At 41.4% G+C, this 24558-nt stretch overlaps 1 protein-coding gene across 1 annotated transcript in view; it reads right to left on the bottom strand.

Annotated features, from left to right (window-relative positions):
- Positions 1 to 24558, bottom strand: part of LOC117459923 (adhesion G protein-coupled receptor A3) — a 412304-nt gene that overhangs the window by 109649 nt on the left and 278097 nt on the right. Inside the window, 2 exon segments of the mRNA XM_034101091.1 lie at positions 3913 to 4121; positions 4487 to 4697. Of these exon segments, the coding sequence (XP_033956982.1) occupies positions 3913 to 4121; positions 4487 to 4697 (420 nt within the window).

Below are 24558 nucleotides of genomic sequence, written 5' to 3'. Positions count from 1 at the left end.
ACGTTTTCAGTTCCTCATGTTTGTCTGAAGTCTTCTCATCAGGGCTCTATAAATACAGAACTACGGCAGATATGTAATATTTAATGCAGCCGAACCGTGTATTTCAATGCCGCTATGTGATGACTTTTAAAGAGAAAAGCAAGCACACTCGGAATAAAGTACTATTTAAAAAAAAATATGTTTTCGGTCTGTTTCCGGTATTTGTTTATGACGATGTGCTGTGAGATGTGAGACTGGAATTGCACAGAGGAAAATAACGTATCTTTAGATGCGGATTTTGTTAAACTAATACGTTTGCGCTGTGGACCAACACTATACATTGACGGGGAAGGGGGTAGCAATAAAGATAACACCATTAACTGTAAATCCCTTTCATCATCGTATTAAAACATGTCTCTGAAATACAATAGTCCAGGGCATGGGGGATAAAGCAGAAAACAGTGTGTGTGAGCTGCAGAAGATCTGAAAGCTGCCAGGAGGTTATTTTTCAGCATCCTGCCCGCACAACTTACAGTATTTGTGTATTAGCCATAATTGCTCAACAAGAAAGGCACTTAATGGGGATTGGATTTGAGTAAACAACTCTCTTAAAGGATGTTTTGCAATCACAATGAATTCCTCTCCACTGAAAGACTTGTATCTCCTCTACCCTGCTGACATGTATTCACTCTAACGTTCCTCCACCTTTTGAGTGACAATAATAGTGATTGTATTGGCAATACACATCCAGTGTCTGAAAAAGAGCTGATGTATTGTTCGCAAAGTGAAGCCTGGGGTTTTCCCTTTCCTGTCCAGTGTGAAATAAAGCAGACTCTGATGTGATTGGTCAACCGCTTAGAGATGTCCCGCCCCTTAGCCTATCACGCACTATGTGTTGGAGCGCAAGCCAATAGAAGGGCGAGTGTTACATAGTGATGTCACTACGTTCAGGCAGTAAACAAAAGAGTCCAATGGAGGCGTTCAAGGCAGGGGGGAGTGTGTGGGAGAGAAACACAGGGATTTTGGCCTTTGAAGACCATTAACATGCACACAAACCTATACCACACTACAAGAAAGGGAAATCCCCCTGAAAGAAAAATAGGGCCCCTTTAACTGAATAATGGTAACACTTATTCCACCACTACTATCTTGACAACCTCTGTATCTGTCTTCTTCATCGTAATTCCTGCAATCTATTGCAACAATTACCATAACTTAACACAAAAACACAAATACAGATGTTTAGTCCCCAGAAACATCCCCACTGTATAGAGTTTAGCCAACACCTGTTCTACTGTAACAGCGATGCAGAGGAGCCTCTAGTTACCTCACCTCACTTTACATATTCATTAAATACTGTACAGGGAAGACATCTGTGAACAGCTCTTTCCTTATTGGACCGTGGCCTTAGGGCCTTTGTTGTGATTGGATACTGGCAACAGAACCCTTCCTCCCCCCTCTCTTGTAGAGGTCTGCTCCTGCATATTAAACAGTCGTGATGCAGCAATCAAATGCAGTATCACCTCAAATAATACATACATGGAATTAGCCTGGTTGATAATAGGTGGAGTTAAAAAGGGGGGGGTGAGACATGTCCATGTGATGAAGACAGATGATGAGGCTGCATTGCTGTAAACCAGTGAGTCAGCCCTCCCTTCCTTCAGGGTGAGGGGGGGGGGGGGGGGCAGTGAAGGAGACACGACAATGCATGGGAGCTGTCCCTGGTGCTGAGATCCAGAACAAGTTCAGCTCAGTGCAAGAACAAACTAATATGCATGCTGTCTTTCAATACCTGGCCCACATCTAAGACAATCTGCATCACTGGCTTCAGTGTAACAGCTCAGTAGTTATCTTCAATGTGAGAACATCAAAATGTTATTATATCTCAATCCACATCACAGACCAAACAAAAGCCTTTCTGTCCAGTTTGTCCACATAGATTCATCCAAAGTCTGTCGTTTGGTATTCTGATCACAAAGCCAGGGGTGGGGGGGTTTTCTGCCATGCAATTCTGCTCTAAAGACTCTTATTAAAGTACTTTTATATCCCAGAAACCTCAGTCCCCGAGGAGACAACCGTGCTGGGTTTTCATGCTATGTGTGGACTTAACACAGCCCCGTCAGAAGTGCATGTGAAAGGGTCCGGATCAACAGGAATTGGATATTTCATATTGAAAGACATTGTCCCCCCCTTCCCCACCCAGCTCTTTGAAATGATTTTCTTGCATTATTCATCTTTCAAAGCTGTCACGCTTTGAGGCTAACCCTCTGTCAGTTTGCTCAACATCACAGATGCCCCATGAGATGGATCAGCAGCACACTGTACCCCACAGACAGCTGATCTGAGGAGGAACCAGGCAGCCGCATCGCATGGAGGCAGAGGAAGGTGATTCAGCGATATTAGAGACACTGATCAAACAAAGCTAACTCCAGTAATGCAAACACACCTTTGTGTAGCATTGCCACGGGAACTTTTGTACTTTGCAACTCTGATTCCCCCTCAGAACACCAAAGCAGCCAATTGCAACTCATGTCACACATTCACGAAAAAGCCTCCTTAAATTCTGAAAAGAACTTGCAGCCACATTCTTCTCTTTGACATGAGACGATCATGCAACAGGTCTAGTACTTGCAGTACCCTAGTACAAGGCTACACGGCTCATTGTTACAATAGACTGTGTTTTAGATCAGGACAACGGGAGAATGATGTCACGCGTCCGTAAATAAGGGTCCTTTTCTGGGCACTGCAGAGACCAGGCGGGTGTGGTGACTGCATTCGCGCAATCCCCGCCGCGAACTCTCCCAAAACACACACTGGACACCCCTTCCCCTGTGAAGGCTCTCCATAGCTACCACGACCAGGCGGACGTGTGTTGGAGTTCAAATCATTCATGTGCTGCCAGGAGTATTTGAAACATGTCGCTTTATTCCGACAGGCAGTGCCCGTTGACGGCGCGCCTCCCCAAAGCCCTCGTATGATAACACAATACATGCACAATGACAAGCTGACATCTGCTCTCCATCTGACAGCAGCTTAGTATTCCACACAGACATCACACTCACCCCCCTCCCCCGCAGCACCCTATGTTTTCTTCCCCCTCCGTGTACCCCACTCTTTCTCCATTCCTATGCGGCTTTCCCCCCCCCTTCCTCCCCTCCCGAGGCAGCCCGAACACAACAACGGAATTGAACAGCGGCTTCATGAAATGTGCAGGTATATTAAAACAAAAAACTCGGAAAGCAAAAACGACATCTCAAGCCAAACACTTTTCATGCTCTGCCGAGAAACTGACCTCCCAGTCTAACGAATCCCACTCTTCGGTAAACATCCGGAGGATTGCTTTTCATCCGACAAAAAGCGGACCAGGCGCAGCGGCTCTCTCTATGGAGCGACTGGGCGATGCGATGCCATTGCGCTTTTGGTATTATCCTCATGAAATCAATTTGAACAGGGGGACGTCGTCAGGAGGAGAAGGCATCTCGGCGGCGTCGAGCCCACAGAAGAAACGATGCTACGATTTACAGTCCAACATTTTTTTTGTGTTGCTGTGCGATGGTTGCAACCAATTAGCACACCACTTGCGCTCGGAGGCGAATAGCTCCTGACAAGGCGCTCCTTCTCTCGAGCTTTGCTTCTATCGCTGTGCTGCTTTTTGGAAAAAGGTGGCAGACTATAGGCTACAACACACGCAACTTCTCATTTCCAGGATACAGGGAGGGCATTTAGCGTATCGCTTACTCCAAAGCCAATAAATCCCAGTAGCGCATTTGACAAATCCTTCCCCTCTGCGGAGGAGCAACAATAACCTTAAGAGGTCCCTGCCTCTTAAAACGCGTTATTCCATGGTGAGAGAAAAAAGATCCACAATAGGCCCTAAGCAGTGGGAGGTGTGGGGGTGCTAAAACATGAATGACACTGGGTATGCCTACTCACCATTAGCACAGCAAAGTTATTATGATGGGTGCAATGAATGGTGGTCGTGTTGCCCCCGGAGCCTGTTATGTGGCAGCCCTCTGCCCTCCAGCCACCGTGTCCATCCAGCAGGTCAAAATCCCAATAGGCGGCGGTGGGGTCTACACCCAGTGCGAAGTGCCTGAGAGCAATAGTAACGGTGTGCACGGCGCTCCCCAGGCTGCACCCATCTGCAAGAAACACATTCAATTAAGGAAACCAAGTGGAAAGTCTGGAGAAGAAGCGGCATGGGTGGCGGGCCCACACGCATTATTGCTCAGGTTACTGCAGTGTAAGTGAACTTAAGGAAAGTGACATGTGTCTGGTGTAGAAATGCAACAGTGGATGGAACGCAGCGTGTGGTTCATTGTAATTAAACAGGAAGTCATTTAGATATGGTAGCACACTATAGCTGCGAAGCTCCAACATGTTGCGCAGAGCCACAACTGATCCACAGTGCATGTGTGTGTGTGTGCGTGTGATAGCATGTCGGCATTACAGTGCAGCGTTGACATCACAGGCATGATGATGATGATACACATGGATTTCCTCTTACCTAATTTGGTGAAAGCAACTGGTGTCGAAACGCTCCTACGCTTCCCATCGTCTGCGAGGTTGGACGAATTGCCCGTGCAAGGGAAGAGTTTCCCATTGCGAAACACAATGAACTGCAGCTTGCAAGTGGAGTTATCAACAGATTGCAACGCAGAGGAGGAGATAGGCGTACCAGCCAGCGGTACATTGATTGAGGCGACTGCCACTGAGTTCTGCGGGTGGAAGAAAAGAGAGGAGAATAAAAATTAAATAATGTCTCCGAGATGCGCAGGGGGGGAAACAAACTCCCATGGAAAACAGACACTGTTGATTTATTTCCCTCTCCCGGAGTGGAGGCGACCATAGACCACAAGTGACCAAGGGAATGAGAATCACGTTTGAAGCGCTCTCGTGCGCCTATTTGGTCAGGCTCCCTGCCGCAGAGGTGGAAATGGTCCTTACCATTTCAGCTTGAGGGCACATCAACACTGTCTGCAGCTTGATTTAAAGAGACAACCGGTCTGACTTTATCTTCTTTTTAACGGCTATAAACACACCAAAAACAGCCCTGGCAACAGTTAGGGGAAAAGGGTTCTAGGAGAAAAGGGGGCATGGCTTGGGTCTGTCCAGGTGTCTCCATCTTTGAGAACAAGTGCAAAGTAATCATGTAAACGTGCTTCTTATTCCTGTTACTACAAGCACACCCCCTTCCAACAGTCCCCTGTGCATCCAACAGTCCCATCAGAGTAGCATTCAAGAGCCACAATCTCTCTGATCTGTTGTGCCCTGCAGCTCTGCATATTGAACATTACATATATGAATACATTCCCTTCCTGTCCCAAGAAATGATGTGCTGAAAAACATCAACAATGCCTGCAGGAACTTTGCCACATGCAGCTTGAGTTGGATTGATCCCCCTGGTGGGCAGAAATGTTGCTCAAGGGTGTCTGGAACTGTGAGTGGCTGCACTTAGGACAAGCAGCACTTAACCCTGCGATAAGATCAACTTTAATAATAAAAAAGCCTCCAAAATGGCGCTGTCAGCAGAACGATTGCTGCACATGTGGCCATGCACTCCGCATCATATCAGGTGATGCAACTGCACCGTCTCACATGCGCACAGTATTTCAGATATAAATCTAGAGTGCCACTTCTACATTTTCAAATATTAAAATCATTGCATTACAAAATACATGACATGTTATTTAGCTGAACTGATTGGTTCACCAGAATTGCCACCAAATATTCCAGATTTGATTTCAGGGCTAAAAGGCAAAAGATGGTAATGCCAACTCATGACCAAATAATGGTTTGACATTAGGTTCGCAGAAACATCTTGTTAATGCTCAATGTTATAGCTTTTATTTGCACATTTATTCTCAACCTATTTTTAAATCTGCAGCTCTCCAATGAAAGTTCTAGTATGTTGTCATCACTGTACTGAGTTGTTTACGTGTTTATATTTTTCTATACATTATCCAAAGCTATCTATACACGTACATACACCTTACAATTGTGTTTATATTGTATTGTTTCGGGGGCTTAAAGGTGAACAATGATAAATATATATATTTAAATGATACTAAATAAGTTGTGGGCCAGATTGATTGAAATCCTGGCTCTTGAATGGCCGTTTTAAGGAACCTGGAGAAACACTGTAACTGGCATATCATGCATGGTTCGATGTTTCAAAGGCAAATGAAAAAGAAAAGTCTTGATGACGCACAGGAAGTCAGGTGTAATGTAGCTAATCTTCTGATCAGTGATCTTCAAGTGAAGACTATTAAGACATTTCTGCAACATGAATTAGATTTCCACGAAGAAGCACAAACCCTGTTTCTGCAGAAAGTGACTCTAATGGAGAACGATGCTAATGACGAGGCTGACATTGTGTTCACAGTGGAGATAATAATTGTGTTTGTTGCCTTTTTGTTCAGATTTCAATCCCCTCACACGACAGCGTGAGGGGCTCAGCGCTCTGAGCCTGAAGGGCAGGGAAGCTTCCGGCTCAGGATGGATGTGGAGGCCCATTAAGTGGCCATACAGTTAGAGAGGAGCTGCTGAGTCAGACGCTCAGCCCATCAATGTCAGGAGAAAGGTGGCCAGATTTCTAAAACAAGTCCAACGAGAGCTCTTCGTCTATTCTTATGGTTATTCAGGGTTTTTGTAGCTAAAGGTGGATTTAAGATGTATTTTCAAAAGGGTGGTACAGTTACCACTCTACTCCTGTCAGAATTACATTTGAGACAACTTCACTAAAACATTACAACTAAAAAAACATCATTATTGTGTTGAGTTTGAAATCCTTGATCCTGGACAAAATGCATCATGCCTCGTTTCAGCCATGCCCATAGATTTAGTTTATACGTGGATTTCTCCAAGATGACGTCACTCTACTGGTTTGCTGACTCATGTTTTCATCTATAGTTTGGTGTTCTGGACATACACTCTTGTTGACAGGTGACCTGACAGGGTGCATGGAGCTCAGTACAACCACATGCTCAACACGTGTTGTGGTTGACCCAAGATATTAAAACGTACTTTCATTCCCTGAAAGCACAAGAACACATAGAGCACTTGGCTGGTTTATGAGGGTATATTAATAAGTATATTTGCAACTAGCCTCCTGCTGCCCATTAAAAAGAATGCACGTTACATGCGATTCCATGCTGGATTTACTTTAATACTTCTAACCCTAACCCTTAGGCCTTACTTTTAGATGTGGGGCCTGTGTCCATACGCTGCTTTTTTCTATGACAATGATATCTCAACAAAGTATCTCCGCTGTTGTAAGACGGGATAGCCTGGATCTTATCATACGTACTGTGCTGTCTTTTGTTATGGGGTCCACCCGGTCGATCTGCTTCAACAGGCCTTTTGTTCTTTGTTACAATAGTTTCCATCTGACAGATGAATGAAAGCCAAACATATTTTCAAGTAGATGCGTTTGTAGCGCTCACAAAATAGCCACCCACTTCCTCCGGCATGCGCTCTGTTCTCTTTGGAACCGATTGAAGAAAGACCCTGGTGGACACTTATGAATACAATCTAAGACTAAGCAAGGATACACAGACTCCCTGTCACGATGCTGTGTGCAGTGTTGTAGTGTTTGTTGTGGGTGCCCGGCCCTGCAGTTGGCTTCTTCATTCTCTGTTTGAAACCAGCTTGTTTTTGTCTCCTGGCCCTTCTATTATCCTCAATATAAACACTTTACATAGGTGCAAGAGCAACGATGTGCTGAAGCACTGTCTTTACATTACCCCCCCCCCCCCCCCGTGAGGAGCAGATTTGATTTAACAGCATTGGGTTTGTTCGCCACCAGTTTCTGCATTGACTCACTCTTGAAAGGTTATTGATTTCCATCCTGCAGCGTGTTTGTGTGGGGAGCGGAGGAAAGACAAAGAATCCTCGCCTTGAAATGTGTGTTGCATCACTTCCTTTCTGCAAACAGCTAAAGCTTGGCAGTCTCTGTCCAGGACGGGATGGGATTCAGACATCAGGAGACAGAGGCGAGGAGGGTTTGAGAGTTCAAGTCGGAGGCCGAGCGGGCGCGCTGTCCGAGGGGCTTCCTGTCACACACCCGTACCCGCTGACCTCCACCCCGGGGGGAGTGTTGTTAACCCTTAGATGCCCGAGTGACTGGACCCTACACTCTTCCATAAGTGGGTCTAAAAGGACCCGTATTAGAATAATGTGTTTTTATGCCATTTTTGTTTGCTATTATATTTTGGTTCACGCTAGGAATATTTTATATTTAATTTTTTACAATTTAGAATTTTAGACTTTTTTTTTACATTTTGAAAAAAAACGTTTTGAGCATATTGTCCCAAAGATCTCCGCTATTCTGAGACCCTAACAGGATTCCAGTCCCTTTTCAAAACTCATGCCAGTTGATCCAGTTTGATAATCCTATACCCCTCATCCTAACCTTCCCTTATATTGTAAAGCGATTTTGAGTCCTTGAAAAGCCCTATACAAATATAATGTAGCCTAGTATCATTATTATTATTATATGTGAGCGTTCATCGGAGAATTGTACACCCGGAAGTAAGTATTCCTCTTACTGTCGATTGATTTTACAGTGATATCTGCACTACTCATCGACTAAAAAACACCACATTATCCTTGTTAATTACACAACATTGATTAGTTTAAATTGTGTGCAATGCTTTTGTATGTTTCCCCTTCGATTCTGAGAAACAAATATTTTTTCGGAGTAAAGGATGGCAGAAGACACTACACTACCCAGAATCCCCAGCTATCATTTAGGACTACACCATGTGCTCTGTTTGACAAACCCATAGACTGTATATATGGACAAACCCCGTGATTAGTTCTCAAGCTCTGTGATTGGTTGACCTCCAACTGCATTCCATATGAGAAAAAAAAAACGTTTCGTAGAAGATAAAATCATACTTTATTCAGCAGTGCTTGCTTTACTCTTTGAAAGTCATCACATGAATGCATTGTAATAAATGGTTCGGCTGCATTACATATATTACACATCTGTCATAGTTCTTTATTTTTATTTATCGACAGAGATCGGGCTCAGAATAGACCGGAAACTATTCTTTTACCGTTCAGTTTGAATTTCACAATAAAGTTAGTAGTAATATTTTGTTTTGATATTATTGTTTTTTATTAACTACTAGACCGCTGGGTCATGTTAAGACCATCTTTTCTGTGTTGCTGTGGGTTTTTTCCATCGCTTTTGTGTTACAAATATCAAAACAATAACGAAATATATCCATCGTAAACTAAACCAGAAACAGCAGTATATTTTATTTTGTTAACACTGTAAACTTGACAGCTTTTTAACACAAACCACCTACTGGTTAAAGCATGTTATTACACGTTTAGAGTAATGCAATGCAGGGAGATTGTGTTGCTTTTTAATGACTGTTTAAAATGCCTTTTTCTTAATGTCTTTTATAATTATTAACTACTTGTTACTTGTTGCTAGGGACGCTGCTATCGATATTATTTCTGTTATGTTGTGTAACTGTTTAATGGTGTTATCTTTATTGCTACCCCCTTCTCCGTCAAAGTGTAGTGTTGGTCCACAGCGCAAACGTATTAGTTTAACAAAATCCGAATCTAAAATTGTGGCATAGATAGCCTACGTTATTTTCCCCTGTGCAATTCTCCATTTACTCAACAATAACACATAATTATCCTGGTGTTTATTTATTTGTTTGATTAATAAACACAAGTTGGAGTCCGTCAGGACCGAAGGTCGGAGCAGCTCATTTGCTTTAGAGAATACACCGGGAAGTAAGTATTTTCTCCGCTTCGCTTGACAAACCCCGTGATAGTCCTCAAGCTCTGTGATTGGAGAGTGTGCTCCGAGGGTTACGCCGAGCGTCGAACAGCACTTGAAATGGGATGGAACCACGGCAGACTGTCCGAAACTGGATTTGAACGGGTCCACCGCGTCCCCCCTCCCCCACCCAGTCCCCAGAACTACACATGCTGGCTATTGTGTTTCGCAACATGTTCTCTATCTATGGCACGTCTCTACTGAGAGTTGTAGTTTTAAAAGACGTTTAAATGTCCCATAATAAGAAGTTGCCAGTATTAAACTGTGTACATCCCTGGAGGTTTAGGGGATAGGAAACACACAAAATTTAAAACATATAATTAATAAATGGGTGAAAATTGCTTGTGCCCTTAATGGGCAGCATTAATATATATACCCACATGCCAGCTAAGGTCAGAAGAGCTTTATTTAACAGCTGGTCTTATGTTTGTGACCCCCCCTGTTGTTAATTGATAACATTACATCACATTACATTACATTAATTGATAAGCCTGAAATATGCACTTGTCAAGGTTCAGAGGCACATTTTGCAAATATGGCAGTAGCCATCGATCAGCTTAAGATAAGATATACTTTATTGATCCCAAGTTGTAAACATTTGCGTTACATCAGCATGTGTAACAGTTGTAAATATGCAGTGGTGTTTAGTTACATCATTTAGTATAATCACATAAATTCTGTGTTTTATATTTAACAATTCTGTGTTCTTTATTTATTGATTGTTCAATACCTGACAAGGCCGGAGATGAAATATCTACATACATCTTATAAGAGTATAATACATATGTATAATATCAGTTAAAATAAGTGCTTCAACATAGTTAACATTGCTGGAGGTATGCACAAATATTGATAGATATCTTGTAATGCACTATTGAGGAACCTGCGACCCAAGTTTTTCATTCAATGCATAACTACACCGTTTGTGAATATGATATGTCAATAAACCTTAGAAAATCTTGAAATCTTGAAAGGAATGTGCAAAATAGTCATTATATACAGTCTTTAATTAACTATTAGTAGAGAATAACGAGTAATAATATACTTTATAGGGATCCTATTAATATCTAATAATAAAAATAATGAAATTCAATAACATGCTTTAACCACTAGGTGTCCCTTTATATCAGCTGTGCACCTTTATGGTGTAAATACAGCCTATCTACCAATTGGATCAAATATAAAAGTCAGCCGAATTAGTGTTGATACTGCAAGGAGACGTATTGTGTGAAAAGAAATGTAAGATGTTGTTTAACTGCTGATATATTTATGATCCACGTCACGTTTTCAGTGTGGGCGGCAGTTCCTCATGTTTGTCTAGAAGTCTTCTCATCAGGGCTCTATAAATAGAGAACTACGGCAGATATGTAATATTGAATGCAGCCGAACCGTGAATTACAATGCCGTTATGTGATGACTTTCAAAGAGAAAAGCAAGCACACTCGGAATAAAGTATTATTTAATTTTTTGTAAATGTTTTCGGTCTGTTTCCGGTATTTGTTAATGACGATGTGCTGTGAGATGTGAGACTGGAATTGCACAGGGGAAAATAACGTATCTTTAGATGCGGATTTTGTTAAACTAATACGTTTGCGCTGTGGACCAACACTATAAGTTGACGGGGAAGGGGGTAGCAATAAAGATAACACCATTAAACAGTTACACAACATAACAGAAATATTATCGATAGCAGCGTCCCGAGCAACCACCTTGGTAACAATAAAAACGTTCGATGGACGCAATTTCCTGAAGTAATCTTCGTAATAACTAGCAAACTAAATATCATGTACATCCACTGCACACATAATCTGAAATAACAACTCATATTTCTCGCATCAAATGACATCAAAACCCATTTTAATGACCAAACTAACTTTAAAATAGGCATTTTCCACTGAGAATAAAACGAAGTTCGGCCATGTTTTTTTTTTCTGTAGGGAGACATTTGAAGATCACTTGACATGGACTCCAACCATTGGAATGAATGGTGAAAAAAAAAAACGGGGTTTGTCAAACAGAGCACATGGTGTAGTCCTAAACGATAGCTGGGGATTCTGGGTAGTGTAGTGTCTTCTGCCATCCTTTACTCCAAACAAATATTTGTTTCTCCGAATCGAAGGGGAAAAATACAAAAGCATTGCACACAATTTAAACCAATCAATGTTGTGTAATTAACAAGGATAATCTGGTGTTTTTTAGTCGATGAGTAGTGCATATATCACTGTAAAATCAATCGACAGTAAGGGGAATACTTACTTCCGCCGCAGATGGGAATACATTGCAATCAGTTGAAAGCTATTTGCGTCCTTTTATGAAGCTGAAGGAGCCTAGGAGCGTCACAACTGCACGCCACGGGACCCTGACCAAACATCGCTCCTGGACGATTATGGAGTGAGAGTGTGTAGTCCTGAGAGGTGTCACTTGTGATGTAGTCTGTGTGGTCTACAGTGAATGTATTCCTGACAGCAACAGGTGATAAGAATCAAAGGTTCCCATAGGATCCCGTAGGAAAGTCATGCGGGTCATTTTTTACCCACTTATGGAAGCTTGGGGTAGTGATACAAAAACTACAATTTCTTAAAATGTATAATGTGAATGGCGTGATATCCAAAACATGTTTTTTGAGGAACAGCTGGAATATGAAATAATAAGAAAATGTAATTACAAAGATACTTCAAGAAAACCACCTCACCGGGTCAAAAAAGACCCACTTATGCATCTAAGGGTTAAGGCGTGCAACTCACAAGGTCCCGTTCTAAGCGACAATCTATGTTCCTCCTGAGCAACCTAAACAGCTACATTTCCTCAACCCCGCCGCCACCGGGGACCTCACACTTCAGAGCTGATTTAGCCGGTTGTCCCTCACCCGTCTGACCTTCCTCCCAGCCCACCCCCCCCCCCCCCAACAGGGCAGCATGCTGTAGCCTTAGTAACCGTAATCACGCACTCCGCTCCGTCCCTTGCTCTAGCCTCAGGATCATTCTCTTATTCCTTTCCTAACAGAGGGCATCCAGGTGAATGTCAGCTCCTATTTCAGGCTGCAACCACCCCCCCCCCCCCCCCACATGGCGTGGTTTGCAATTCGCCCAGCCAATCAGAAATATAGCTCTTTTCTCACAAAAGAGCCGCTCGAAAGTCCCTGCTCTCTAGCAGGGACTTTCGAGGGGGTAAAAAGGTTCGCATGAACTAATTTTAGTACCGGCTCTTTTTGGTGTGAACGCGATCATGAACTAAGTTCGCATGAACCTTTGTGGGAAAAGTACCGCAGTGTGAATGCGCCTCTTGATGCACAGCGCCACTCGATAGAACCACAAAGCTGTAAAACAGCCTGCAGGGCAAAACACGACAGCACTGTTTGACCCGGGGCATCCACCAAATTACAGCATAGACATCACGCTCAAACGCCGCTCCGTGACTTCACAGAGGGGGATTAATACCGATGTGTGTTTAGACAAAGAGGTGGAAATTAGGGAGCCTGTTGCATAATCCAAAATTAGAAAAAAAGAGCTCTGTGCCTTTGTAGATATATCTGCGGGAGAGATAGGCCTACATTTATTCGCAATGGCGGCAACTTGAAAATGAACGATGAATGGAATGAGTTTCACTCAAAGGGCAGCCCGCTGAGCTCGGCCTCGGCCAAGGAGAAGTGCTGACGAGCATCATGGGAGATTTGCATAATTTCTTCTTTGTAATCAATGGCAGTCCTGTCAGTGCAGACGTGGTCAAAGACTCGGTGACCATGACAAATAGGTAGACATCAGGAGACTTTAGGGGGGTCATTTCTGCCCATAATGTCTCAGAACCTGACAATGAATCACAGTTTGGTCACGAGCAACATTTAGCAAGGCCTCTGCTGGAGCTGGAGGTTTGTATTTGTATAGTTGAACATATCCACAAAGGAAACATAATTACATAATTCCAGTGATTGCCATGGCTGCAGCTTGAAAGGCGTTTTTTTCTCTTTACGTCGTAGCGTTGTTAGCATTACTTATCGGGTAGAAATTAAACACAGCCCTACACTACACGGTTGCCATGCCAACAACAGAGTCTGTTTCCTCCAGACAGGTTGTGGGGTGGAGGGGGGGGGGGGGGGGGGGGGGGGCAGCATTTGAGCAGATTTGAAGCAGGAAATCAGGCTCTTTGGAGAGGCAGAGATGTGCTTCAGCTGTCAGCAACACTCTCCTCAGTCAAATGTGACTCAAGCTGTCACATCACAGGGTCGTGTCTAAAGAAACACATATTAATAATGCAGAATGCAGCAACAGTTGGCCATTAAAAAGGCATTGTGGATTTCAAATGAATGGATTTAAAAGCCTCACTAACAGTATTAGCTGCAGGGCGATTGATAATGAGCCAAAAGGAGCAGACCCCGTTGAGACGAAAAGGATCATTCACAATGCTAATCAATGCTAGATGCATCCTCCATTGTCTGCGTACCCAGACATTTTCTTTTGTCTGATAATGATGCCACGTCAGTGCAGCCAACATGCCCATTATTAATGATGACTGGGACTCAGGACTGAATGTCTCTGAAAGCGCATGTTTTCATGAAGCACTATAATGATCAGAAACTATTCGGGCACACAAAGAAAACAACAGAAAAGAAAATCCTATGAGTCATCTCCTGTTTATTCCTGTAGTGCATCACAGAAGATGACATATCTGAACATGGTGGTATTAATCCACACAGAGAGTTTCTGTTCAATAGAGTGGTGCAGTGATGACGTATCTTTGTAGGCGAACCAAAAAGTAAGCATCGCAAGGCTTTCCTTGACAAAAGCAGTGGGGTTTTTCGATTGGATTTTAGAATACTAAACAAAAAATACTGTAAAAAACAGTACATATTTACACACTTTGTTCAGCAGGATTATCTCCACACTGACGTTAGGCTATAAACAAACTACATCGTGTTTACATGAGTTCACTTGATGTTTAGTCATGTATCTACATGTATAGTCACTTGTGAGCAACAGCGCTTTTTATGACGCAGAAGTTTCAGATATTCGTGAGGAGAGTATTTACTGACATATTTGGTTTTGTAGAACAAAACATGAATATCTATTGAGCTTGTGTTAACCACATACCTTATTTCAGGCATCTAACCACAAATACTTTAAAAAAAACAATGAGTTTGAGATGGGGAACAGGAAGTGGTATAATACTATGGGCTTAGATTTGTGTGAACATAAAAATAATTTGTGTGTAAATATGTGATTTGTAAATGTAAAACACCATCCACAAAAATGTATTTAAAAGATTTGCAAACTCACAAATATATTTGCAAATGTAAAACGGATCTGCAAATACGCTAAATATTTTCACTAATACAAAAAAGTTCTTTGAATATCTCTTTAACATTGACAACTTTCGATTAGCCATTTGTGAATCCATTTTGTATTTGTCAACCAGAAATGCGCTTGTGGATCTCAAATCTCTGCTTGTGGATCGTCTTTTTACACACACGGAGTTTTGAGACAAACTTTCCGCCGGTCTCGGCTAAAATCTACTCGTGTCACTCGGTTATTTTCGGAAACCACGTGATGAATGAATATAATGTATTGGTGTATATTAAACTAGCCAACAGTATAGAAAGCACTACAAAAGTTTCGTCAATATTAACCATAAACATCTACATTAGTGAAATGACAGCTAATGCAGCTATATAATCCAAACACATACAGATAACCTTTAAAAGCATAATGAGATAGACAGATAGATAGATGGATATATATAGATTTATTACATGCCGATCTAGATCCCTCCGCTTCTAATGACCGCTGCACATTATCCCTTACATTATCCCTTACATATATATATATATACAGTTGCAAGAAAAAATATGTGAATTTTAACTTTGGAATTACCTGGATTTCTGCATAAGTTGGTCATAAAATGTGTTCTGATCTTCATCTAAGTCACAACAATAGACAAACACAGTCTGCTTAAACTAATACCACACAAACAATTATATGTGTTGATGTTTTTATTGAACACACCACGTAAACATTCACAGTGCAGGGTGGAAAAAGGTGAACCCCGAGGCTAAAGACTTCTTCAAGAGCTAATTGGAGTCAGGAGTCAGCCAACCTGGAGTCCAATCAATGAGACGAGATTGGAGGTGTTGGTTAAAGCTGCCCTGCCCTATAAAAAATACACACCACTTTTGAATTTGCTATTCTTAAGAAGCATTGCCAGATGTGAACCATGCCTCGCACAAAAGAGCTCTCAGAAGACCTGCCATTAAGAACTGTTGACTTGCATAAAGCTGGAAAGGGTTCCAGAAGTATCTCAAAGCCTTGATGTTCATCAGTCCACGGTAAGACAAGTTGTCTATACATGGAGAAAGTTCAGCACTGTTGCTACTCTCCCTAGGAGTGGCCGTCCTGTGCAAGAGCACAGCGCAGAATGCTCAATGAGGTGAAGAAGAATCCTAGAGTGTCAGCTAGAGACTTAAAGAAATCTCTGGCACATGCTAACATCTCTGTTGATGAATCTACGATACGTAAAACACTGAACAAGAATGGAGTTCATGGGAGGACACCACGGAGGAAGCCACTGCTGTCCAGAAAAAACATTGCTGCACGTTTGAAGTTTGCAAAAGAGCACCTGGATGTTCCACAGCACTACTGGCGAAATATTCTGTGGACAGATAAAACCAAAGTTGAGTTGTTTGGAAGGAACACACAACGCTTTGTGTGGAGAATCCAAAGGGTTCACTTTGTCTCAAAACTCTGTGTGTGTAAAAAGACGATCCACAAGCAGAGATTTGAGATCCACAAGCGCATCTTTGGTCGACAAATACAAAATGGATTCACAAATGCGTGATCGAAAGTTGTAAATGTTAAAGAGATATTCACAGATATTTTTTTTATTTGTGAAAATATTTTGCGTATTTGCAAATCTGTTTTACATTAGTACATTTATTTGTGAGTTTGCAAGTCTTTTAAATGCATTTGTGGATGGTGTTTTACATTTACAAATCACATATTTACACACAAATTATTTTTATGTTCACACAAATATTTACGAGACAAATCTAAGCCCATAGAATACTGACTCATTTCCAAATATTCACCTATCAATCTCATCTTCTTAGATGGATAATAGGTCCACTGACAACTAAAGAGGTTGTACCAGCTGGTTTGAACACAGGCAAACAGCAAAACGAATTACTTTTGTAGAATATACAGCTCAGTACACGGGAGCTCAGTCAGGAAACGCCACTAAAACAGACGAGGAAAGGCAAAAGGCAGGGTCAGCTAAACGTAGCAGGGTCAGGAAAGTGACCACACTTATCACTGAGGAAAAACTGCTGGAACACTGGACACAGAGGAAGTAAGATGCATTGGCAACAAGGGAATGGTGCATGCAGACTAAATAGACTGGGATAGGGAGGATAATGAGACAGGTGAAACTTGTTAGGGTGAGGATGGATGATCACACAGGGAGGTAAAACTCAAGGGCAGGAAGTGATGACACTGAAGAGAGAAAAGACAGGAAATGAAACAGGAAATACTGAATGGCAACAGAGCATAAGTAGTTGGAGGAGACCTCACAGTGTTCTATGGATTTATTCAGTGAAAGGCCAATATTTCCAACATTTTGGACTGGCAAAACAAAGATTATCGAGTTGAATGACACTGTATTTTAGGTCTAATCCTATTATTTTTCGAGGCATTGATTTTTGATATTACACATATAATAAACTTAGAATATGGTTAGCTTTTGGTAACTCCACTTGGTCACAGTCATTTACAGCGAGAATGTTTATACCAGGTCTGTATCAGCACAATATTACACGGCTTACATTAGTCGAAAACTTCATGCTGATAGGTCAATTTCAAACATTTTGCAGTAGTGGTCTGTAAGCAATAAAGAGCAGAACACAATGCTAAGGAGGATGCTCAGGACATGATGATCAAGAGACCACCCAGCTAGCGGGGAACGTTCGCACAACTTTGGCTAACGTTACCTATTGGTTCTAATAAGGTTTTAAAGAAACGTTTTAATCTGATGTTCAAAAGACCTTTTTAGGATGTTTATTTTTTCAAATAATGTTCCTATAAGGTTTAAGGTTAACTAAGACATAACGTTTTAACTGCAACATTCAGAGGATGTTTTGAGGATGTTATTGAGGCCTGAGATGACAGAAAGTTTTTTTATAAAACGTTCCTTGAATGTGATATGTTAACAAAGGTGGAACGCTTTGCCTGCAACATTCTAAGGATGTGTTTTGGACATTGTTGGGTAACACATTAAAGATGTTCTTTATAAAACGTTCCCTCAATGTTAGAAGAACATTCTCCAAGAAACATTCTGAAAATGTTTTCAGGATGTTATTCTTTTTTTATAAAACGTTCCTGTTATGGCAAATATTAACACGGTCATGGTCAACGTCAGATTTATTTCTAGAGCGCTTTAAAAAACAAAGTTGTTGCATTTGTTTGAAAAGGATGTTTTAAAAAAAATCTGATGTCACCATATTTTCCTTTTGAAAAAAACAAACAAGCACGTAATTCATGATAAGCTGTAAGCAGATATTGCATGTTTGCGGTGGCATTTATGAGTTCCCAGCTAGAAATGTTTGTTACCTTTCGTTATTCTAGGAATATTTTCAGCGGGACGTTTTAGTTTGAATGTTCTTCTGAAAAGGTAGGATAACGTTATTTAAAAACATTCTGGAAATGTTTGGGGATAACGTTCTGAAGATGTTTTTGATAACCTTCTTAAGATGTTTTTGATAACCTTCTTAAGATGTTTTTGATAACATTGTTAGAACATTGTGCCCGACTGTTCTTAAAACGTTTTCAGCGGGACGGTTTATTTTGGTTCCCAGAATGTTCTTCTGAAAGGTAGGATAACATTCTCTAAAAACATTCTTAACATTTTTGGTGATAGCTTTCTTAAGATGTATGAGCGCATTGAGACAATGAATAGGACGTATAAAATGTGTGAAATATCCGAAAATAATCACACTTTTTTCTGACTATAAAGGTTGCGTCTCGTATGTAGGTTCTAACTGTTGGATGTTCTATCTGGCCGTGTGTGGTTTGTGAGGGCTGCGTATAAACAGTGTCCGCTGTTTATGCATATTGGATACAAATCGTTATTGCACCCTTTAGATTTGAGACCGACAGACATGTAGAGTAGGGTGACCAAACGTCCTCTTTTGCCCGGACATGTCCTCTTTTCACGCCCTGTCCGGGTCGTCCGGGGGGGGTTTATAAATTCATGAAAATGTCCGGGTTTCGCGGACCGTTTGCATGTACTTAAATTGAGTGGCGCATTGCACACTACGGTACTCTGTTGCGTGTGTGACGTAATCCCTGAGTCTGAAGCTTTGTGGGCGGCTCTACAACTACGCTGACACACAAACAGAGGAAGGGGACAGAGCGGACCGCAGCTCACATTCACAATGCCAAAGCGCAAATGTACTTTTACAGATGAATTGCAGAAGAAATTCCAAATGTACCGACCCGGTCGGAACAAATGGGAGGCGGAGTGCACCGTGTGCAAAGCTTGCACATACGTGTGTGTGTCCAATAAAGGTGCAGGCGATCTTAAAGCGCACATGGACACAGACAAACATCGGAAAGCTGTGCAAGGTGAGAGTTTGTCGGCAAAGTTGACAGACTTCTTTGTTAGACCAGGCAAAACAGAGGATGCTGTAAATGCAGCGGAGGGCGCGTAACTTGCATTTCACACTGAAACATCACAACAGCTACAGATCTATGGATTGCACAAGTGCCTTGCTAAAAAAAGCATTTCCAGACTCTGACACTGCCAAAAAATTCAGTAGTGCGCGCACTAAAACCGAAGCCATTGTCAATGGTGTTATAGCGTCCCACTCGATTGATGTCGCACATGAAGCACTCAAAGAAATCCAGTACTGTGGTGTTTCTACAGACGGGAGTAACCACGGAGCAGTGAAAATATTCCCAATCATAATCCAGTACTTTGACTGGAAGAGGGGTGGCATGCAAACTAAATTAATCGAGGTTAAAGACACACCAAATGAGACAGCAGAAACCATTGCACAATATCTCATTGAAACATTGGCAAAAAACAATTTGTCTGAAAAATGCATTGCATTTACTGGTGACAATTGCAACACAAACTTTGGAGGAATCCGACGTGATGAAGGGGGAAAGAATGTGTTTGCAAATTTGAAGAGGTTGCTGAAGAAGAACACACTGATCGGTGTGGGTTGCCGAGCACACACATTGAATAATTGTGTTCATCACGGGGCAGACGACACAATAGATATTGACCTCGAGAATATCATGTTCAAAATCTACCAGTACTTCCACATTTACACTGTGCGCACTGAGAGCCTGAAGGAGTACTGTGATTTTGTTGACATTGAATACAGAAGGATGCTTTCTCACAGCAAGACAAGGTGGCTGTCATTGTTCCCAGGCATTGAGAGGATGATACAGATGTTTCCAGCCTTAAAGGCATTCTTTCTGTCTCAGCAAAAACCACCCATAGTGATCAAGAAGTTTTTTGAAAATGAATTCAGTGAGATCTACCTCTGGCACATGCACTCACTCATGTCTGCGTTCCACACCCACATTCAAGACATGGAAAAGGAGAAGAACTCCATTATGGAGGTAAAGAAAATAATGAACAGCATCCACACCATTCTTCTTGAACGCAAGAGCAACAACTTCATGTCCCTTAAAGTTAAGGGACTACTGGCACAAAAGCATAGTGATGGACTTGGTAAGGAATATGACCAGTTCTGTGCTGATGTGCACGGCCTGTTCAGTACATGTCTGGAGTATCTGGAGAAGTGGATGACTCCCATGGAAGAGTTCTCCACATTCACGTGGATGGATCTGAGTGAGCCACCAGAGTGGAATGATGTGGAGGCCTGCATCAAGTTCCTAGGAGAGAAGGGGGTGGTAATTGATGATGTCAAGTGTTTTGACCAGGTCACCAATCTGAAGAGATTCACAGAAAGGTGATGAGGAGTTCAGTGGCCTGCAGGTGCACCAGAAGTGGACCAAATATTTTGAGAAGGCCAAAAGCATTGCATGTTACTCAGAACTACTGAAGATTGCACAGTTTGTCTTTGCACTTTCCTCTCACAATGCAAATGTTGAGAGGGTTTTCTCACTGATGCAGAGCCAGTGGACCAAGGAGAGGAACCAGCTGTCTGTTGAGTCACTGAAGGGGATTCTATTTGTGCAATACAATTTGAAAGACATGTCTTGCAAAGACTTTCATGCTTATTTGTTGAGCAACCGAAAACTGCTGGGAAAGATCAGCTCCACAGCTAAATATCGATGGGCAGACGAGGGGGATGAAGAAGAAAAGCAGGATGAAGAAGATTGAAGCATGCAGCTATGCAGAGAGAGAAAGCTATGTAGCTGTGGGAGAGAAACTTTAAACTTTTAATTTTAAATTGGGACCCTAGAAAACTGTTAGCTAGAAGCTAGAAATATGTGAAAAGTTGTCGTTTCACTGTGGTTGTTTACAATGAAGGGGCCTGGAATTGTGTTTACAAACATTTAAAGTAGGCTTATATTTGGTTCATGGTGCCTCAAAATGTGTTTGGTTTGATTTAGGTAATCAAATGTTATGTTATGTTCACTAATGGCAATTATGCAAATGTGAAATCCAAAACTGCATAGTGCACTTTTAAAATAATTGGATTAGTATCTTTGTGAGGTTACTGTTTTATTGTTTACATTGACAAGATACAAAGAGATTATTTGTTAAAGCTGGATTTTCTATTTTCTACTATTTCATATATTTTGTTATTTATTTTTGTCCAGTAAGACTTGAAAAGAGAGCTATTATTTTATTACAGGTTGATGTTTAAGTTATTCTTGTGCATTTGAGATTTGTCAGAGATAATTCTAGGCATAATAAAGCATGTTGATTGTTGAGTAACCTTGGTTTGGTGTGTCTTTGGTTATAGAGAGATATTATTGTGTTATATACAGTAAAATAATATAAATAATAATGTTATATCCATACAGAGGAGGCATACTTTAAAACAATAAGGCATCTTTGAATAAACGTTGAGTATCATCAAGTATCTCGAGGCTGGAAATCAAAATATGGTCACCCTAATGTAGAGGAACGGACTGACTGTCACTGCCCGTCCCTGAAACCCCTGTTAGTGTTTGTGTGTGTTTGTTTCTACTGTGTGTCTCTCTCTCTGCCTGCTGCTCTGCTCTACACGGCTAGGAGCAATCTCCAATCAACCACACCTGCAACCTGCTCATCCGCCACACTATGAAAGCCTGCAGCCTGCACTCATTCCCGTGTTGCCGTGAACGGTTTGTTGCGTGCTGCTCTACCTTTTTACCAGCATATTCTTTGACAACTTTGCCTGCTTTTGCCTCACACTCATTTGTATGTCTCTCCCAGGAGGAATCCAAGGCCTTCCACACTCCCAAGACCAGCCAGGCCTCTCTACCCACCCTGGAACAACTGTTTCCCACTGCCGCCATAACCAACCTCCACTCCCAGCTCCCCTTTTCTAATAAACAAATGTTACTTTCACCAGCTGATTCCGAGTCATCCTTTTACATGTGTTAATAGTCAAATTCCAATAGTTAAGTAAACTATCATAATCATCCTAATGACCACAGTGGTCAGTCCACTTACCCAGGAATTTTGAGTTGAACAATTACAGGAATATTATGTCTTTATGTTCTAATAATGTAAACATATTTTAGTAAATTGTTACCACAGAACATTTGCATAATGTTGTAAACATAAAGCATGTTATCCTTCTCTAAAATAATAACATTCTGGCAACATAATCAAATAGTAGGGCATAATGTTCAATGTTATCAAAAACATTTTAAGAATGTTTTTAGAGAACGTTATCCTACCTTATAGAAGAACATTCTGGGAACCAAAATAAAACCTCCCGCTGAAAGCGTTTTAATTATAGTAGGGCATAATGTTCTAACAATGTTATCAAAAACATTTGAAGAAGGTTATCACCAAACATTTTAAGAATGTTTTTAGAGAACGTTATCCTACCTTTCAGAAGAACGTTCTGGGAACCAAACAAAAACTTCCCGCTGAAAACGTTTTAAGAATAGGAGGGCATAATGTTCTAACAATGTTATCACCAAACATTTTAAGAATGTTTTTAGAGAACGTTATCCATACCTTTCAGAAGAACGTTCTGGGAACCAAAAGAAAACTTCCCGCTGAAAACCTTCCTAGAACAATGACTGTAACATTCTCAGAATGTTTTTAGAACCAACCATTTCTAGCTGGGCATGTGCAGTCATTTCAAACCGCAGAAAGAAGTAATTGTATCATTGGCGATGGCTGACACATTTGTTTTCCTTTGTCAGATAACAATGTGGAACATTTTTGTAATGTTTATTTCTATATTTGTGGAGAGCAGCAGACTTCAGATTCATGACTTAACGGTCCCCAGGAAAGAAAAGAAAGAGGGGGCAAGAGAAGGAAAGAGGTTACAAGACAGTGCTGGCTGTCAGAGAAATCAGCAGAAGACAGACACGAAGTAAACACTAATGGGAACAGCAAGATGAGACAGACAGAAAGTAAACACTAAGGGGAATACCAGAATAAGACAGCCAGAAGGAAGTAAACACTAATGGCAGACAGGAAGTAAAAACTAACAGGATGGGCTCTGGCATTGTTCAAAGACTAGTTAATGAAGAAAGAAAATGTGAATAAACATGGACAGTTTATCAAATAAAAATCGATTGTGTCTAGATAACAAGAGGTTCAACATGGCATGTGTTATAATGTGCAGATAGAGTAAAGGTTTGGATGGATTATTAGGCACATTCATATTTTGTCCATGCAAGGAAACCAATAACAAAACACAGACCTTTTTATTTATTCATGCATTTATTCGCTCTCCAAACCATTCATTAACCATTTATCACCTACATTCTGAATACTGCTAAGCGAGTCATAATTGGTATGAGTGAGCATCTGGTCTAAAGCAAAACACAGCCATGTGGTCTTTTGGAGTAGGTCCAGGTCTTGTTTTACCATCACCAAATGTCCTCTCCCACACTCATGCTTCTGGAGTTTGCTTCAGCTGCAGGGCAGTGAGACATGATTAATGGGCGGTCCTTTGGTGCAGCAATAACAGTTTGCTATCACACAAAGTGGGTGTGAGCACTGCCCGAGAGGTGGAACACGGTCATCATTTTGGATTATAGGCCACAGGGCTAAACCTGAGCTCCCTCTAGTTCAGTACGCCGGAGTGTTGTTCACTTATTTGGGATAATTGTCCAATGGAGACCAGGACAAGAAACAATCACTAGTCACCTGTAAAGAAGGGTTATTCTAAAACTAATCTGATTATTAATATATTAAAGTGAAGTAACCTAGAACTTGGAAATGTTGGATTACCTTAATATGAAATGCAAATAAAAAAAAGACAAAATAAATAACAATTAGATGTTTTTTACTTTGTTTTCCTCCCAATTACGTAATCCCATTACATGTTATCCGTTACTCCCCAAGCCTCACTGTGCTGATATTAAAGGGGCCCTATGATGCTCATCTTCAGGCTCATCTATATGTTTCCATGCTTTAATGTTCAAAAACCTCTCCTTTATTTTCCTCACACTTTTTTTTCTATTCTGATAATGTAATCCTCCTCCGTTACTCGCCAAGCCTGACTGTGCTGATATCAAATGTCACAACTTGTCCGTCTTTCTCTCTTCTGTCAGAAGATTTTACCTGAAAGTGTGCATTCCACTCCAACAACGTGATTAAAACAGATCTCCACTTGAAGAGAGGTGTAGGACAAC

The sequence above is a fragment of the Pseudochaenichthys georgianus genome, chromosome 15 (assembly GCF_902827115.2).
Source record: "Pseudochaenichthys georgianus chromosome 15, fPseGeo1.2, whole genome shotgun sequence".
NCBI lineage: Eukaryota > Metazoa > Chordata > Actinopteri > Perciformes > Channichthyidae > Pseudochaenichthys > Pseudochaenichthys georgianus.
This window is presented reverse-complemented; position numbering and strand designations above follow the sequence as displayed.